Source organism: Macrobrachium rosenbergii, chromosome 41 (genome assembly GCF_040412425.1).
Source record: "Macrobrachium rosenbergii isolate ZJJX-2024 chromosome 41, ASM4041242v1, whole genome shotgun sequence".
Taxonomy (NCBI): Eukaryota; Metazoa; Arthropoda; class Malacostraca; order Decapoda; family Palaemonidae; genus Macrobrachium; species Macrobrachium rosenbergii.
Genome location: NC_089781.1, coordinates 33,944,971 through 33,964,911, shown reverse-complemented (window position 1 = coordinate 33,964,911; position 19,941 = coordinate 33,944,971). Strand labels below are relative to the sequence as shown.

Here is a 19,941-nt window from a genome sequence, read left to right as displayed (position 1 = left end):
TTTCTCGTCAGCGACATGAAGAGGAAAAGTGTATGGGTGCCAAAAGGAGCCAATAGGTCAGAACCCAAATACACAGCTCGTACTGTGAAACACCCAGTTTCTCTCATGGTATGGGGGACTTTTGCTTTTGGTGGTAAAGGAAGCTTATCATCATCCTAACCTAAAGGTCAGAAAGTTACTAAGGTGGGGTATTTAAGGTTACTAAAGAACAATTTGGCCGACTGTTTCGCCACAACTGGAGCAGAGATTCTTCAGGGCACCCTGCCATACTGCAAAAGTTGTACAAGAGTGGCTTGCTGATAACGAAATCATTTACATTGAGGACTGGCCAGGTAACTCACCAAACTTCTATCCAATTGACAACCTTTGGGCTATAATAAAAGGAATGTTACATAACAAGGACACTTCAACAATAGAGAAATTGGAAGCAAAACTGTGCCTCACCTAGGAGAGCACTGACCCCTCAACCTGGGAAAACCTTGCTGATGACGACCCTAAACATTTGAGAGAGATCCAAAAGCAAAAGGGATACCCATAAAGAAATAATTGAATGTTTGATTATAATTCAAACTTAATATTTTGTTTTAAGTATCTTTTTCTGAATAAAAAAAAGCTTATGTTTGGTTTAACGTTTCATTACGAATAGCAACTATCACCCACGCTGATTGTTTAAGTTAATGTTAGAGTCTTTTCTAGTCCTGAGGATGAACTCTCAAGATACTCTTGAAAAGCCTCAAGCTTGTAAGAGATGGGTTAATAGCTAAAGCATATGGAGGTTTTGCTGGAATCTGATGAGGTGTGGGCTTCTGAGATCTCTCCAGCAGGGAAGGGTTCAAGGAAAATTTATGCCAACTGTACCTACAGCATGAAGACAAATTTAATATTCGCTGTAGTGCTCACTTTCGGGGAAGAATAAATACAACATAGCTAAAGAGCTCAGTTCATTTATGCTCCATGTCCATGAGAGGGGAGGAGGGAGGGCCCTTATCATGTAATTATTTGGTAAGTATATATATAAAACTATTTTATTATAAAAGTGTCATTTTTATATAGGTAACTTACCAAATAATTACATACCTGAATCCCACATTGACAGGAGGTGGGATACATGGGCAAAAGTACTGTACTCAAAAACACTCAGGGATGAAGATGAATTTGAAATAGAAAATTTAGCTAGCATTGTAAAATGCTTGTTGTAACCTTACCTGGTGAGGGAGCTATGGCAGGTGGGTACTGCCTCTGGTCGGAGCTCCTCTCAACCAGTAGTGGCGTGGCGGTAGAGCCAAGAGTCGCCTCTACTTCAGTAGGTGCTTTGCATCGTAGGAGTTAATCACAAGTTACCAAAGCTAATAATCAAAAAAAGACACATCCAAACGTGTGTGTGCCCTTGCCCTGGGCACAGTACAAAATATGACCAGAAAGTTGAAACCTTCACCACAAATTGTTAAAAATCAAACCAACTGATGGCACTCACAACACAGTACCAATCAGGCTTCCCAAGAAAACACCAATCCTCATTCAAGGAGAGTGGATAGCGGAAAAATCAAGAAATTCCTCCTATCCCTCATAACCCAACACCATGCCAGCTGCAAAAAACGGGCCTAGAGTACCACAACTTTCATAAGTTGTTTCCACATCATGCAGGTAGAACATAGCAAACACTGATTAGCACCTCCAATACATGGATTGCAGAAGAGAAGACAGCGATAGATTGCGTTTGAAGGCCAAGGAAGTCGCCACTGCTCTAATTTCATGTGCTTTGACCTTGCATAAAGGAAAGACATCCTCCTGGATCTTGGAGTGTGATTCAGAAACACAGTTCTTAAAAACAATGTTAAGGCATTCTTGGATAACGGCCGACTGGGGTTTTTAACTGAACACCACAGATTCGGAGAAGAGCCTCAAACTTCTTTGGTTCTACGTAAATACTTGTGAAGAGAACGAACTGGGCAGAGGAGTCTTTCCTGATCTGCTTGAGCTAGAATCTTAGCCAGGCTCTTGACTGGAAAGGAATGTGGCCAGGGACTAGTGGGGTCTTCGTTCTTCGCCATAACACCTAAGGTCAAGGAGCACATAGCATCACCTTGTGAGAAGCCTACTCTCTTATCAAAGGCATGTAGCTCGCTAACCCTCTTCGCCGTTGCTAAAGCCATTAGAAAAAGCGCCTTTCTTGTCAGATCTTTAAGAGAGGAGGATCCTAGAGGTTCAAAGGGTGGGCCTGAGAGCCATTTGAGGACAATATCCAAATTCCATGCAAGATCTGGGCTTCTATCTTGCTTACTAGCATTCAGGGACTTTATTAAATCACATAAGTCCTGGTTTGATGAAAGGTCTATTTCTCTGTGCTTGAAGACAGAATTCAACATAGCTTTGTATCCCTTGATGGTTGATGTGGCCTAAACCTTTCGAGGATCTGAGGAACAGCAAAAAATCTGCAATCTGAGCTAAAGTCATCTGAGAAGAGGATATAGGCCTATTTCTGTCTCGACACCAGCTCCAAAAGACGGAAGATCGTCGCCTACATCTTGCAATACCTTCTGCAGCCTTCCTTGAAAACCCTTTCGCTGACAAGCTCCGACAGTCTGAAGCCTGTCAGAGCGACAGTGGATACGCCTTGGTGAAAACGAAGAAAATGGGGCTGTCTAAGAAGATTTCTCTTCTGAGGCAGAAGCCTTGGATAGTCTACTAGTAGGCTCAGAAGGTCCGGGAACCACTCCTTGTGTGGCCAAAAGGGAGCCACTAGGGACACTGATACGTTGCTGTGGGTGTTGAAATTACTCAACACTTTTCTTACCATGTTGAAGGGAGGATAGGTGAAGACGTCGAGATCCGACCAATCTTGCAACACGGCATCCGTCGCCCACGCCTGCGGATCTGGAGTTGGGGAACAGTACAGAGGGAGACGATGGTTTCTTGACATTGCAAACAGGTCTACCGACAGCTTTCTCCACCGTTTCCACAGGTTGGTGCACACCTGTGGATTAAGCGTCCACTTCGTCGGTAGAACCTGTTTGCTGCGACTCAGTTCGTCCGTGAGAACGTTCATTTTGGCCCGGACGAAGCAGGTCAGAAAAGTGGTCCTGTTGTTCTGTGCCCATAGAAGAAAGTCTTTGGCTGCTTCGCACAGAGAAAAGGAGTGGGTTCCTCCTTGTTTCTTTATGGAAACCAGTGCGATTGTGCTGTCTGAATGTACCACAACTGTTTTTCTAAAGGTCTCTGTTGCAAAAAATTGAAGAGCCAGGTGTATCTCCCTCAATTCTTTCACTTTTATGTGCAAATCTCTTTCGGTCGGGAACCATAAACCTGATACTTCCAAGCCGTTGAGAAGGGCCCCCCAACCCAGATCCGATGCATCGGAGTACAACATTAGGTTGGGGTTCACAGGAGACAGTGACATCCCTGTTGCAAATCTGTCCTCATCAGCCACCACCGGTCCTCCTTGATTTCGGGGGTGATTTTGAAGATGAACGAATCCGGAAAAAACTTTCGCCGCCAGTTGGCTTTCAGATACAACTGAAGCAGTCTGATGTGTAGCCTGCCAAGTGGTACAACCTTCTCGACTGACGAAAGAGTTCCCACAAGAGTCATCCAAACATTGGCCAAGCAGGACAGAAGAGAAATGAATTTTCAAACTTTCAAAATGCAATTGCAAATCCTTTGTTGGGACAGAAAAGCCCAAAAATTCAGAGAATCTATCACTATCCCCAAATAAAGAATCAACTGTGTGGGGACTAATTGCAATTTCTTGAAGTTTATCAGCAATCCTAGGTCTTGCACAAGTTGAAGGGTCTTCTGAAGGTCCTCTGTGCACTGGGCTTCTGATGGGGAGCGAAGGAGCCAATCATCCTGGTACAGGGATACGTTGATTCCTATTAGGTGTAGCCACTTTGCTAAAGGAGCAATAACTCGGGTGAATACTTGAGGGGCTGTGGAGAGGTCGAAGCACAGGGTCTGAAACTGGAAGACCTTGTCCTGGAACATGAATCTCAGATACTTCCTGGAATCCTGGTGAACTGGAACATGGAAATAAGCATCCTCCATATCTATCATCACCATCCAATCGCCTTGATGGATGGCTGACAGGACCAACTGATTCGTTTCCATCTTGAACTTTGTAGTTTGGACAAACAAATTCAGAGCACCGACATCCAGGACACATCTCCATCCCCCCGATGACTTGGGGACTATGAAGAGGTGATTGTAAAATCTCTCTGTGTTCATATCTTTGACTTCCTCCCCTGCCTGTTTCTTGAGCAGAGCCGAAACTTCTCCAGACAGGGCTGAAAACCTCTCTGAGCCTACAGAGTAGGCTGACAATTTGATGGGAGAGGTTACTAAGGGAGGTTTCTCCCTGAATGAAGTAGTCTTGCTCCCAGCAGGGCACGGAGGACAGGTAGCTACCTTGCAGAGGTGGTTTTGTTAGAGGGTTGTTTGTTGGGTCACACTGGACACAAATTGGCTCTCACACGGGACTGGATGCGATCTCTACTCCCTCAAAAGAAAGGGTTGCTGAGGGAACGGAGTAGTCCTGGTCAAAGGAACTGCAGTAGACGAAGGACAGGTCGAGATCCTAGTCCTCTTAGAGGACTGAGTGAGTAAATCTTGGGTGGATTTCTTCTGCAACTCTCCTGCCACCCGTTCTAAAGTCTCTTCAGGGAATAAACTGTTGCTGTCCAAGGGAGCGAACAGAAGTGGGGGACGCTAAGAAGGAGTGACCTCCTTAGAGGTGAACGAGCACCACAAGTCTCATTTCTTCAGTACACCAGTCATGAAAATGGTTGCTAGTTCATGGGCGCCATCCCTCACTGCATGATCTGCGCAGGCCAGAACTCCCAACCAGTCCGAGGCAAAATTCTCTTGAAGTGATGCACAGGCCTCAATCTTCTTTGCTAGCGCACCCACAGTCCAATCGAAGAAACTCAGAATCTCAAAAACCTTACAACTATCTTTCAGCAAGTGGTCCAGCTCCGATGAGGTAAACAAAATCCTGACGGACGACAAAGCTAACCGATGAGTAGCGTCAATGATACTGGAGAAGTCCCCTTGAGAGGAGGCAGACTCTCCCAAGGATGGAACTTGGAACTTCCCCAGTAGAATAGGACAGATACTTCTGTCATATCAGACGAGAAGGAGGCAAACAGAACACCGCTTTGCCTACGTCTCTCTTCTCTGACAACCATACGTTGATATGAGCAAACGCTTTCCTGGAGGAGGAGGACAGAACCATACAAGGCAACTTAGCTGCTCCTATCAGCTGTCACATCATAAATGCAGAACCTGCAGAAGATGGGGCAGCTGGAGAAGAGAAGTCCAGGTAGCACACCAGGAAGAACCGCAACATAGCCACGTAGTTTGATATAGGAATGTCGTCCTCTACAGGTTCCTCCTCAGAGGAAATTGGGGACATCAATGGAGCTCAAGTCGTTGTAGATGGGTTCTGCTGCAGGTTCAAGATGTTATCTACGCATTGTTGAATAGGGACCAGGAAAGGATCCTGAACCACAAGAGGGTCGGCACAAGACACACCGGAAACAGCAAGTCCCACCTGTGGCGCCAGACGAAGGCTGGAAGGCGAACAAACATCAACTTTGACGTCTGCTAACACTGGACGCTCGGTCCCTGGACATCCGCTTATTGATCTGGCAGACAGATCTGAAGTCTGCAATTCGGACACTATGCGCCCAAAGGGAGGACGCTTGGGAGCTGGGAGTCCATTAGATGGACACTCGAACACTTGATGTCCAAGCGCAGAAAGTTCCGACAAAACACGATCACTCTCGGAACACATGGACACTGGACATCCACTTGTTGGAAGCGCGGACGACGGACGCTCTAACAAATGTCGCTCACACACTGATTTCTCACAATCAGGCACTAAACTCTCAGACACTATATGTCCATACATTGGACTAACAGGCACCTTTTTACACACTTTGTGGCACTTGGTGTCCATCGAAAGGGAGCGAGAAGCTTGAGGAGACTCCCAAAAACTACAGGAGGACAAAGGACTATGAGCCCTATCCAACGCTTGCTTACAAGACGGGGAACGTCCTCATCCATCGGGGCGCCAGACCTTTTCAGTGGTCTTGAAACACTGGCAAATCGCTGACTCTGCTTATGAGCACCAGAATCTGAGACACTAGAAGATAAAGCATGTAGGTCCATTCAGATGCCTTTCCAATGGCAATCCTCCGAGTCCTGGGACGGGCAGACAAAAGGCTTGGATGAGGCGACGACTACTTGTAGGCAAACTCCACCGACCTCCCTTAGACTGCCAGTTTGCTTCCTCCCCGGTGAACAAAGGGAGTTTAGCAGGGACCTTGGCGTAGGAGCATCAGAGGGACGAGTAGCCGCCCCTCCACTAACTTTGCATTCACACTGTTGAATTTGTCCATAACATGCACAGAATTCCCAATCTGGGAAACGGTGTTCACTAATCAATTAAATTTCTTGTCAACACAGGTTTCTAAGCTGGCAATGGTGTTAGGATCAGAGGAATGAGAGCCAGGGACCGGAGTTGCAGGGAAAGTCGGAGGACTAGAGATGGCGGAAAAACCGGTTCCAGGTGTTGCAGGAATAGGTAAATGAGCCACATCAACCCCTGGAGACAAAGCCTGACTAGCAAACGCCTTCACTTCAGCCCTAGCAGTAGCTTTCCTAAGTCTGTCACACTATAAATAGTCTAAGTATGCATTAAGCGTCTTCCACTTCCCCTTATCCCAGTCTTTACACTCGTCACAGCAAAGTTCGGGAGAGCAAACTTGTTCCTTACACAAACTACAAACAGCATGATTGTCATACTTGGCTGAAGGCAACCTATTCTTACAGCCCTTCCTACAATACCTTACACTAGAAAGGCTAGAATCTGACATGATTAATAAGTCCAAATCGGGAAGTCACAAAAAGAGAAGTCTGAATCAGCTAAGCTAATTAATAGGACAGCACTGAAAATTTTTCATAGCCTAACCCGCCCAAAAATTATTCAATTATGCAATCCACCCACCTGCTCACGTTTTTCTTTCACTATGCAATCCAGCTTATGACAAAAACCACAAAACAGACATACAGCCCATCTTTACCAACCTAACCTTCAGAGAGCTCTCTCTACCTTGCCACCATTTGTTCAACACTCCCGCCCGCGTTTGTTTACATTTTTCTCCCTCCCGCCATTTCTGTCCTATGACGTCACTTCCTATGACGTCACAACAAGAATGCTTTGCTATAAAGTCTTATAAAATTAAACGTGCTTTTTATACATTTTGTAACGCCCATATCATTTCACTAACGCAGAAAAATAAAATAATGACTAACTTATAAAACTAACATATAACCAAGCGCTACCAAAAACAACAAGTACTTCACCAAATAAAGGATAACAGCAACCATCCAGTGAAAATTAACAAAATCAGAGCTGCCAATGACCAACAGTTCAGTCACTGACCGGCAGAAACGAACAGAGCTCTTTAGCTGTGCTGTACCTATTTTTCCCCGAAAGTGGGCGGGGCAGTATAACTATACCTTAAACAAACGAGTGCTGCTGCGAATTTTAAGTTTTGAGCTGCCGCGTAAAGTAGAATCATGAGTTATGTAATTATTTGGTAAGTTACATATATAAAAATAACAAGTACCTGGGTATCACAGTCAACTCAAAATTGCTTTTGTGATTGTGCAATGGGACTGGGGGTAAAGAAACACTGACAAATGCTATTTTAAGGATTTTCGTAAAAAAAATACCAAAAAAATCTCAAAATGCAAGATTTTTTTGACCTGCTGAAAATCAGAGCAGACCTTCTCCTAAAAGGTGTATTGATACAATATTACCTTTCTTTTATTCCCATAGCAAATATCAAACTAACTTTTTATTCTTACTCTGATTTTGCCTTTTTATTGTAACTGTTTAGTATACAGAACCGTTTTATTCATCACCCTGCGATGTTAAAGTATTTTAATGTTTTATGCTTATTTCAGCAAAGGTTATTTACTATATGTTGAATGCCTAAAGCTACAGAAGACATGCAGTGTCTCCCTCACAATAATACAGTCCCTGTTCATAATTAATGTTTTTATTTTCCTTTCATTTATAATGCATTCAAGTACCTTAAATTTCAAAAATAAGTGTTAATTACAACTGTCCAAATTAAAGAACTTAAAACTTTACAAATAAGTGTTAATCACAACCGTCCAAACTGGAGAAATAAAGAGTAACACTTGGTCTCTTATCAACCACATAAGACATGTTGTTTCTACAATGTAATGCACATTAAGTGAGATGTTTGTCAACTGCAGAGGATTTTTGCCCATAACAAGAATGGTCAGTAATTTATAACTATAATAATTATAGCAATTTGGAATTCTCATAAAATCAAACTTAACAAGATGAGTAAAGGAACAAAAATTGTCAAGCAATACAGAGCATGTAAAAACTAGAGGACTCCAAATAATGGGTCTTACAACTCACTACCATACATGCACTTCATAAATAATGACAGTAAAACTAAAAACAACAGGAGAGCATGTTTGAAGGACATCTACTTACCACTTTTTTAATGGCAAAGAGAAATTCATCTTTCACTTCAAAGTCCTCCACATCAGTTATAACAGTCTTGATAGATGACTGATCTCTAAAATATGAGAATAAGAGTATAACAAGGAATCTAAAACAATTACTGTAATCATGCAATAAAAAACTTGCTTTCTTGTCATCAACATAAGTGTAAGCTTAGGAATTACACTCCAAAAAGCCATTCAACACTTGATATACTACCATCAACAAAAATGTAAAATTAGTAATTATATTCCAAAATGTATTTAAAACTTAATTTCCTTTTCAAAAGTACTTCAATGAAATGAAAAAGTTACCCACCCCAAAATTTGCTCATCAATATATATCAAAGTGCAAAAGATAATATTGGTCACAGTAGTGCAAAGGAACTATGAGCTTACCGAAACAGATCTTGAGAAGCTGTCACAGCTGCAACATCAGAGGGTTCTTGCCTTTCCACATACAAAGTTGGGGGGTTTGTGACCTCTGACCAGTAATAAGATTTCACATAAATACCAATCATTCGCCATGTTTCTCCAAAGTCCTCACTAACCCACAACTGTAAGATCAATTAATCATTTGAGGTCAAATTTATGGGGCTATGAGATAAATATGAAAAATAAAATAAGAAATATGACATACTATACAGAATTTGCTTTCTCCCACAACTTTCTCCATATAAATATGAAAAATAAAATAAATATGACATACTATACAGAATTTGCTCTCTCCCACAACTTTCTCTATAAAGTTAAGTCCATTAGTCTAGCAACTACCCTTGCATGACAACTTGGTCAACAAATTTATATGTATAAAGGCACCTAATGCTGCATTAAAAAATCTAGACATGCTTCTGTTATCTTGAATTTTGCACTACCTTGCAATGTGCTATTTTTTTATTTTTTTATTACAGCCTCAAATCATAACTTCACTTCCATGGATATGGAAATTCCAGTCTCAACAGACTCATATTAGTCTATATTCAGAAAACTTTTACTATGTATGCTCTGTCCTGCCACTTCTACTACCTCTCTTCACTCTATTTTTGTACGACTTGGTACACAGTCAATACAGATTTATAGGAGTGCCTTTCAAAAGGCAGCACTGAGACTTTTCTAAAAGAATGTTAGGTTCTATAAATGATTAACAATCATGACTAACATTTTAAAGTTTTGGGTTGTCAACCTTTTGATCCTAATCTCTTCTGCAGTCATTCTTTCATGGTTACTTTCAGTATATCCTTTCATTTCCATTACTTTAGTAAAAACTGAATTTGCATTTTCAGGCTAGGCAGCTTTAATTGTCATAGTTAACAAGCTTATGCTTGCCCATTCCTGTTATGGCACAGTACCTCACTGTATGAAATTACCTTAGATTTCCTAATTAATGAGGCTGTTTTGTGATAATTCAGAATTATGATGGCCTAGCATAAATAGCACATAAATAGTAAAGGCCCAGTGTTTACATTTTTGCTTTATGCTTTATAAGGTGTCAATATGCTTCTGTGTACCTGTCAGGGTATCCTTGGGTTTGCATGCAGTTTATTCATGTCTTCTTTGCATCAAGACCCAAAGCTGTAAACTCCATTATGCTGAGGTCAAACATGTTCCCCCACTACAGATAGAGGAGGGCCAGGCTCTTGGTGGTGTAGCCAAAGCTGAGCGGATGGATCTTCCTCTGGAATGTGCACTTATGATGATCTAAGATGAGGTACATGGCCTCAAGGACCAGATGGGTATTCTATCCTTGGTAGACCTTCACAAGTTGTAAGTTGCTAATCCCATGGATCCCTTCCTCTTTCCAAACAGGCTAGTTAGGAGTTGGGGGACAAAGCCTGCAAGCCAAGGATCTTCATCCACATTGTCATCATTTCATCTTAAGGCTCCAGCAACCACAAAACCCTCTTTCTTATACTGTTCTTTCCCCTCAGTGCCATAAGCAGTCAGGCTTCCATTAAGCTTCCCAGATGTTCATTTCAGATGGCACCTAGTAAATACTCAAAAGGGAGAAGTCCCTAACCGCCTTTCAAAAGAGATAAAGGATAATGTATAGCTTCTAAGAGTTCTCCTGGAGGTGGTTGAAAAACACAAGAATTGTCTTCCTCACTGGATAGTGCATCATCCAATAAGATCTTGTCTCAAAACACTGGATGACTTGGACACTGATAAGTACATGCAACACCTTTCCACAATTTAGTATAAGACTTTTGTAACAAACTACTAGCATCTGCTTTGCTGGATAAGTAGAACAACCTGGTGCTCAGGGCTCTGTAAATCCAACTTCATGAAAGTTTCTTAACTACACCCTTACCTACCTCAAATGAGATAAGAACCAGATGAGATTGAGAGGAGTACTTGAAACTAACTATTCTACCACGACTTTAGACTCAATCACTGAACCTTACTTTATGCTGAACAATCTCTTAGACTTTTACGCAACCCCTGCATGTTAGCTAGCAGTTCTGCTTGAAAAGAAAAAGCAGCAACCATAAATTCATCCATACTGGAGAATTAAACAAGGTAGTTGGAAGGATCATTATTAGCATTCCAGGTTCACATATCCATCTTTACTTTCCTTTTTACTATACAGTGTTTTGAGAAGTTTCCTTCTTTTATTGTTTGATGAACATATTTCCGTAGGTAAATATTTGAAGCCAAAAGTTGTTTGTGACACTTTTAAATCAGAAAAATAATATTTGAAGCCAAAAGTTGTTTGTGACACTTTTAAATCAGAAAAATTCTCTCCAATGTCCTTAACGATAAAGCCTATTTCTCAAAGCCATATCTGCTAAATTTATTGTCTAAGGCATCACGTTTTCAAAAGATACTAAAATAGTAGTCAAAGTTTACTACTATGGCTTACCTTTGGCTTCCCATCATCAAATTTGGAAACTTCCTTAAAACGAATTCTTGCCTAAATCTTCTTCATTATTTGCAATGGTGACTTAAAAGTCTTTCCTGAATTTTCATTTTTTTCAATGGACCCAACCATTAAATTTTCAAGCCATTTATTAACAAATAAATTACAACTTATTAACCTATGCACCAGAATGTTACAGGCATTGTTGATGGGAGTATGTATACCCTGACAATACTGACTGAAGATACTCTATACAATTCCACTCCCTTTATAGAGAGCTTTTTTATGTCCACTATTTCTATTGCTAAGTAATCTAAGCAACTTCCTTAAGTTTTTGCTGGTACCTTTGCCTTAAAAACACAACCTCCTTTACCAAGCGAGATTCTTAGTTCTTTTCCTAAACAACACTAATGACCATATCCATTTCCTACATAATTTTTTTCTACTGCAGAGTTCAGACTAAATGAGTGCTGGACTTCTATAACAATATAATAACTTTCAGTTAAGCTCTGTAAGGAAATGTCTCAAACAAAACATAGAAAAACTATTGTTTTCATTGCTTTCTAGAGTTTTACTCCTTCTCAGAATCATAATTGGTTTGAACTGGAAGAAATAAAGGACTCAATGGTATTAACAAGAAACCCTTGGATTTTGCTGAAGCCATGTCAATTTCCATGCTGGAGTAATCAATCATGCTTTCATAGCTAGGCATGATAAAACTTTACTGATTTAAACCACGACGATCTCCCAAACTCCAATGGGACTATATTCACGACGAACAATTTTTTTTTTCAACTGGTATCTGTACTAGGAAAACTTCAAGAACAAACAGTTAACCTTCTATATCTTGTCGAAGCTGTCACTTATCTACACCAAGCCCCATAGTGATGGCCATTTTGATTTAATAAAATTTTACCTTACTCAGTCACATTAGTATTTCACTTCAATGGAGGATGCCTACTTTCCCAATGCAAAAGATCACAAATAACTGGAAGTCTGAGAGAATCAGATGGGATTGCACTATAAACACAATAATGAAATCATTGGATTCAGGCTGCATTCCCATATCCCATCCAAATGCATATTTTAAAAAACAAACCTAGTATAGTTACAAATCCTACAAACTTACTTTCAAGATGAAAACTAATGAAAATTATATTTTTATGATGAAATAATGTTTTTTCATAATAAAATTAAGTTTCATATATACTTTCCACTCAGGTGGCAGTTAAAAATTTGAAGTTCGCAGTAGCGATTCATTTATAGTGTAGGTAACTACCCCACCCTCTATCGGGGAACAACAGGTACAACGTTAACAGCTATTGTCACTACTTTTGTGCTTAATGTCCATCAGTGGGGAGGAGGGCTCTGATCTTGTAATTACTGGGTAAGTATATATGAAACTTAATTTTATTATGAAAATACCATTTTCATACATGTAACTTACCAAGTAATTACATAGCTGAATCCCACATTCATAGGAGGTGAGATAAATGGACATGTTCTGTTCCAAAAACAATCAGATAAGAGGATGAATTTGTAACAAAAATCTGTTAGCATTGATAAAATGCTTGTTGTAACCTTATCTGGTAAGAGAGCTGCAGTACATGATTACTTCCTTGTTCTGTGCTCGACTTGCAGCGACTAAGCGGAATGGCCATGGTAAGTCCCTACTGTTGAGAGGGGGCTCTAGAGTGAAGGAGACCGAACACCCATAAAGCAAAACAGGAAAACTGCCCTTGCCCTGGGCACAGTACCAAAATACAAAAAACCAATAAAAAAGTTACCAACGCCAACAACAATAAAGATTAAAGCCATCATACCACTACCACAGATTGGTGGGCACTCCGGATATAAGTAAAACCAGACTCCCCAAATAAACCTTGACACCCAAAATTTCAAAGCAAAGGAGTTACGGATACGAAGGGTTGTTTCCTATGCTTCCTCCCCCAATACCAAGCGAGCCATCGATAACGGACCTAAGGTAGCGCAATTTTCGTATGTCACTTCAATTTCTTTAAAATAGTGTGAGGCAAAAACAGAATTGCATTTCCAGGATGTCGACTGGAGGAAAGTCGAGAGTGACATACTATGCCTAACAGCATACGAAGTGGCAACAGCTCTAATATTGTTTGCTTTCACCTTAAAGGAAGATAGGGCATCATCTTCTATTTGAGAGTGCACCTCGATGGTCAGGCTTCTAAGAAAAAAATGACAGAGCATTCTTAGACAAAGGTTAAGAAGGGTTCTTGGCGGAACACCAGAGGTTTCTGGCAGGGCCTCTGATTCTCTTTGTCCTAAATAATACCTCAGCACCCTCAATGGGCAAAGGACCCTTTCCTCCTCCTCCTCCTCTGGTCCTAGAATGTCTATAAGGCTTTTAACAGACAACTAGCGTGGCCAGGGATTAGACAGGGACTCGTTCTTAGCAAGGAAGCCAAGTATGAAGGTGCATACAGCATCTCTCTTCGAGAAACCGAGTTGCTTGTCTATAGCCTGCAACTCGCTTATTCTTTTGGCAGTTGCCAAGGCAGCAAGAAAAAGTGTCTTCTTAGTTATGCTTTATTTCACATTTCCTTACTTACTAATTTATTCTTTACCTATGATATTAAGAAATCAAGATATTTGTAGAAAGGGGAAATACCTTCAAACATACGGTGACCACTGAAAGTGGCCCCTGGAGACAGTCTTAAGCTGCTTACCCATGGATTTAAACGCACTTGGAGCTGTTTGAAATATTGGCAACAGCGCCAAAATGAGATGCCATGTTGATAGAAATCCTGATACCGTTTCTTAATATTCCATAAAAAAACTTTATCAATCGTGAACCTATGTAATTGACTTAGAATTCGGCGTAACGAAGAAGATTATATTTGACATCTGTAATGGGAGAAATGGTGTTATCTCTTTGTTGCTGTTATAGGTTTGGTGGATATACGGAGACTGATCACATGTGGAGAGAACCCAATCTGAGAGCTCATTTCATTTTGGTTTTGGTATAGCAAACTAGCGCTCCCGCAAATTTCAACATTTTAAGCTGCCGGCGAGTGAAACTGTGAGCAATGTAATTACTTGTTAAATTACATACAGTATATAAAAATTATAATTCTATTTTAAAACTTCACCTGAGTGATTTTTCCTGAGTATGATGCTGAATACTGAAAAAAAAAAACAGGAACACTATACCTTGCATTCTACCAGTATGAAGGTTTTTTAACTTCATAAAAATAAACTTTTCTTTAAGGAAAATACTGTACTGACCTTGCGTTCTTTGTCCTCTGTATCATAAACCACCAAAACATCAGGATCAATAGGATGATGGACCAATTCTGACGGGGAAAATACAAGCTTGTGCAATGTGACATTCATGCCATTATCCAAGGTTGTGTAAATATACTTGTTGACAACATCTGTAAAAACGAACTGAAAGAAAATGAAAATAGATTAATCAAGTATGACCATAGTATTCTTTCCTCATATAGCCCCTAAGCTTATCAATATCAACATATAAGACATCCCTACTTATAACATACATGATGACTATGGTTTCTTACCATGGGAAGAATAAATTTTTCTGATAAATCTCTAATTGAATGTGTAAATTATGACTTAGCTTAGGCTAGATAGTATCCAGAATCACCGTTATCTGTCGGATATTTTGAATGTTCAATGTATGTTATGGGCTTTTTGTTACCTGTGATATGCTGCCATTTCAAAAGACCTAAACCTGCAGCATGTGATAAAAAAAGGGATACCTTATCTAAATATCGAATTAAACAGAAAAATTTCCACCATAAAACCCTAACTTCCTTACCCTTGAAGTAAACTTTCCATTTTTGTAAAATTTATTTATAATGGCTGGTTTTCCACCCTTGGTCTTGAAGTTTTCTGTCTTTTGTTCATAAGTGGAACCATAATCATAGGAGATGTAGACATTCGACGCTGATGACTGAGTTTGTTCAGAATCCCGTGTGACACAGACAATAACATCGCTTCCCTCGCCTGCCCAGTCTATCATCACAAACTGATGGCTGTCCTTCAACTGGAACTGAAAACATTCAGAAAATGAAACACACAACAAACTCATTCCTTGCATAAGATAGCAAACAAGATATCATGGAGAAAACAAGAAGGCAATATCAGTCACATCTGACTTTGAGACCATTTAGAACTGAAAAGCTTCTTTAACTTTAGTAGGTGACATACAGCTATCCATCAACATATTATCTTGAAGAAAATTAACACTGTACTCTGACCAAAGCACACAATCATTAAAAAAAATTAAGTACCTGACTGTATTTTTTCTCAGTATTTCATTTACAGCAGAACCCTGGTCCTTGACGCTAATGCATTTCAGAAGAGTCGTCAAGATGCAATTTAGTTGAGATCCGAATCAATTTTACCCATAAGAAATAACTGAAAATGGATTAATCCATTCTTGACCACAAGTCATTACCCTAACCTTCCCTTTTTATACAAAACATTACACATAAATTACAATTAAATAAGTTCAGATTTAAATAACTTACTGTATTAGACGCACTTTTTCATTTTTAAATATATACTGTATCAAAAAAACTGACCTACAGCACATCCAATACAGCCGTATTACTGATGGTTGACTGAGCGCCATAGCCCAGGCTAGGCTAGGTACCAGTATGTACTGTAATGGGTAGGCACAAAAACTGTTGCTTATATAATAAAGCATTTTAAAACAAGCCTAATTATTAGAAAAATAAGCCGAATTATGTCTGTTATCACAAACTTAGGAAAAATTGCCTACGTTATGTCGGCAGCTTGTGGCATGAGCGGATGTAAATAAACCAAAACGCCACCCTGGTGGCCTATCACAGTAATACATAAACGTTGTTTACGTTCAGTATTAATTTATAGTAAATTTCATACAGTCTGTTGGAATAGTGTAAACAAAATCACTTTAAAATATCTTTCAATAAAGCAGGCTTTTAACGACATGTGGGAACAACACCAACTAGCGGTGGCTGACCGAAATACTTTTGTTTACAAACACCATATGATTCATCGGGTTGGATTCAGTTTGTTGTTCGAGCTCTGATGCAAAATTTACTCGAAATTTAGCATCAAAATCCGATTATGTCGAGTTTTGATACATTCAAGGACCGGGGTTCTACTGTACTGTACAAGCAAACAAGGAAAGTTAAGAATAAATGTATTACTTGGTATGCTAGGATATTTCACCTCCAAGAAAATTTGTTCTAAAATAAGCAAGAAATTCTTTATAAACCACTGAAAACCCACCATGTTACAAACTGTCAACATCCGTCTGAAAATGACATTTTTATGATAAAATAAAGTTTTATATATGCAGTGCTTACCAAGTAACTACATAGCTATTACGTTTCATTTATCAGCAGCTTAAATTTGAAAATTCGGGTAGCGTTCCAGGGAAGGATTGGTACAACACTACTAATGAGCCCAATTCGTTTATGCCCTATGCCCATGAGAGGGGAAGATGGAGGGCTTTGATCATATACTATAGTTACTTGGTAAGTATATATAAAACTTTATTTTATCATAGAAATGTAATGTTTATATAAGTAACTCACCAAGTAACTTCATAGCTGAAACCCACATTGACAGGAGGTGGGATGCATGGGCACGTACTACTCAAAAACACTCATGAATGGAGATGAATTTTAAAATAGCAAGTAGTTAACATTGATAAAATGTTTGTTGTAGCCTGCCTGGCAAGAGAGGTCCAGCAGGAAAATACAGTACCGCCTCTGACACTGCTCATCTCAACTGCAGTGGCGTGGCAGTGAAGCCAGAGGCGCCTCTACATCAGTGGGGCTTTGCAGCTGAGGCGTACCCTGATGGCTGCCAAGCATGCAATAAAACACAAAAGCCCTTGCCCTGGGTGCAGTACAAAACCAAGACCATAAAACAAAGTTACACATACACCATGTAAAAAAACCAGGTACCATAACCCATTCATAGCATAACACAACAAATGATGGGTGCTCCAGGTACTCAGTAACCCCCAACTTCCCAGAACTCGACAACCTATATTCAAGGCAATTGGATAGAGGAATGTAAGAATACCCCCTATCCTTCCTCACATGCCAGCCACAGATATCATAAAGTTTTGATATTACGTAGATAAAAATTCACAAACATTGATTTGCATCTTCAGAAGGTGGATTGCAAAATTGCAGAGAGGGATAAATTCCGCTTGAAGGAAATCGAAGTCGCTACTGCCCTAATTTCATGGGCTTTAACCTTGCAGATTGGCAAGTCTTCCTCTTGAATCTTAATGTACAACTTGGAAAACACTTCTCTCAAGAAGAAGCCAATGCGTTCTTGGATAAAGGACGGGTCGGATCCTTAACTGAACACCAGAGGTTGAGAGAGGTGCCTCCACTACTAGATAATACTTTAAAGCTCTTGCTGGACAAAAGCTCTCTTGGTCCATAGGACCTAGAATGTCCATTAAACCTTTGATTGTGAATGAACGGGGCCAGGGAAAAGACAGTTTCATTCTTCGCTAAGAACCCCATAGTAAAGCAACAGAATGCATCTCCTTTTGTGAATCCTACCTTCTTGCTCAGAGCCTGTAACTCACTAATTCTCTTAGCAGTAGCCAGAGCAACTAGAAATAGTGTCTTCCTTGTAAGATCCCTGAGGGATGTGGATATAAGAGGTTCAAAAGGAGGACCTGAGAGCCATTTTAAAACAACATCTAGATTCCAGGATACGGAATCTGACCTCTCCTGTTTCGAAATGTCTAGTGATTTGACAAGGTCACCTCTGTCTTTATCAGTCGATAGATCCAGACCTCTATGTCTGAATACTGAGTTGAGCATCGCTCTGTAGCCTTTGACCATGGATGTAGCTAATCCTCAGGAGGACCTTAAAAATAGCAAAAAATCTGCTATTTGCACTACAGAGGTAAGAGTAGATGATTTGTGTCTTCTGCACCAGCTGCGAAATATTGTCCATTATTCTGGTAGACATTGGAGGAAGACTGACGTCTACATCTTGCAATTGCTTCCGCAGCTGATCTCGAAAAGCCTTTCGCTCTGACAAGCTTCCTGACAGTCTGAGGCCTGTCAGAGCAAGAGTGGATAGTCCTTGATGGAACCGGTGAAAACGCGATTGCCTGAGTAGATTTTGTCGCTGTGGAAGTAGTCTTGGGAAATCTACCAGGAGACTGAGGAGAGCTGGAAACCATTCCTTCTGTGGCCAAAACGGAGCTACCAGTCATCGATGTGTTGTCATGTAGGAGGAATTTGTTGATTACGTCTCTCATCATACTGAATGCAGTAAACCCCCCGTATTCGCGTTCTCATGATTTGTGGACTCATGTATTTGCGGATTTCTCTGTGGAACATATCTACCCATTATTCGCGGAAAATTCACCCATTCACAATACTTTTCACTGAGAAATATTCACTAATTACTGTATTTCCATATTTTCATGACTAAATACACTTTTTGTGATAAAACTATTAAAATACTGAGGTATAAGCATTTTTAAAGGGTTTTTCTTGCATTTAAACTATCAAAACAGGCAGTTCTAAAGTGTTTTTTGAGGGGTTTCAAGTATTCAGGGATTTTAGCTATTCTCGGTGGGGTGTGGTATGCATCCCCCGCGAATACGGGGGATTTACTGTGGTGGGAAGGCATAGACATCCAGGTTTGACCAGTCCTGGAGTATCGCATCCGTTGCCCATGCGAAAGGGTTCGGGGCTGGAGAGCAATACATAGGAAGTCGGTGATTCCTCGACGTTGCAAATAGATCTACCGATGGCTTTCCCCACCATTTCCACAGGTCAGTGCATACCTGCAGATTCAGTGTCCATTCCGTGGGTAAGACCTGTCTGCAACGACTTAATTCATCCACTATGACATTTAGTTTGCCCTGTATAAAATGGGTGACAATCTTGGTTTGGTTTCTTTGTGCCCAGATAAGAAGATCTCTGGTTGCTTGATACAGTGAAAAGGAGTGGGTCCCTCCCTGGTTCTCTATGTAGGCCAGAACTGTCATATTGTCCAAGTGGACTATGACCGTGGAGTTGAAAGTTGCTGTTGCAAAGTGTTAAATGGCTAAGTGTATTGCCTTCAGCTCCTTCACGTTAATATGAAGTTCTCTCTTGGATTGTGACCATGTCCCTGAAACTTGGGCTAACAGAAGTTTTCTTGGCAGAGCCCCAACCCAGATCTGATACATCTGAATATAATGTGAGGTTGGGGCTCAGAGGGTGTAGAGATTTCCCTTCTGCAAATCTTCCTGTTACAAGCCACCACCGAAGGTACTCTTTGATCTCGGGAATGATCGGGAAAACAAACAAGTCCGGAAGAATCTTCCTCTGCCAACTGGCTTTTAGAAAAAATTGTAACACCCTCATGTGAAGTCTACCTAATGGAACGAACTTTTCTATGGATGAGAGGGTTCCCAGTAAACTCATCCATTCGTTGGCCGAGCATGACAGGAGGGAGAGGAATTTTTGAACTGTCCAAATGCAGGTTTGGATTCTCTTGTCGGACAGAAAAGCCCGAAA

At 40.5% G+C, this 19,941-nt stretch overlaps 1 protein-coding gene across 1 annotated transcript in view; it reads right to left on the bottom strand.

Moving 5' to 3' along the window:
• The window catches only part of LOC136826787 (sortilin-related receptor-like), a 330,233-nt gene that overhangs the window by 298,433 nt on the left and 11,859 nt on the right, over positions 1 to 19,941 (bottom strand). Inside the window, exons 2-5 of the mRNA XM_067084222.1 lie at positions 15,216 to 15,449; positions 14,663 to 14,824; positions 8,944 to 9,101; positions 8,537 to 8,621 (exon numbers count right to left, since the gene is read on the bottom strand). Coding sequence (XP_066940323.1) covers positions 8,537 to 8,621; positions 8,944 to 9,101; positions 14,663 to 14,824; positions 15,216 to 15,449 — 639 coding nt within the window. The remainder of the gene's footprint in view (positions 1 to 8,536; positions 8,622 to 8,943; positions 9,102 to 14,662; positions 14,825 to 15,215; positions 15,450 to 19,941) is intronic.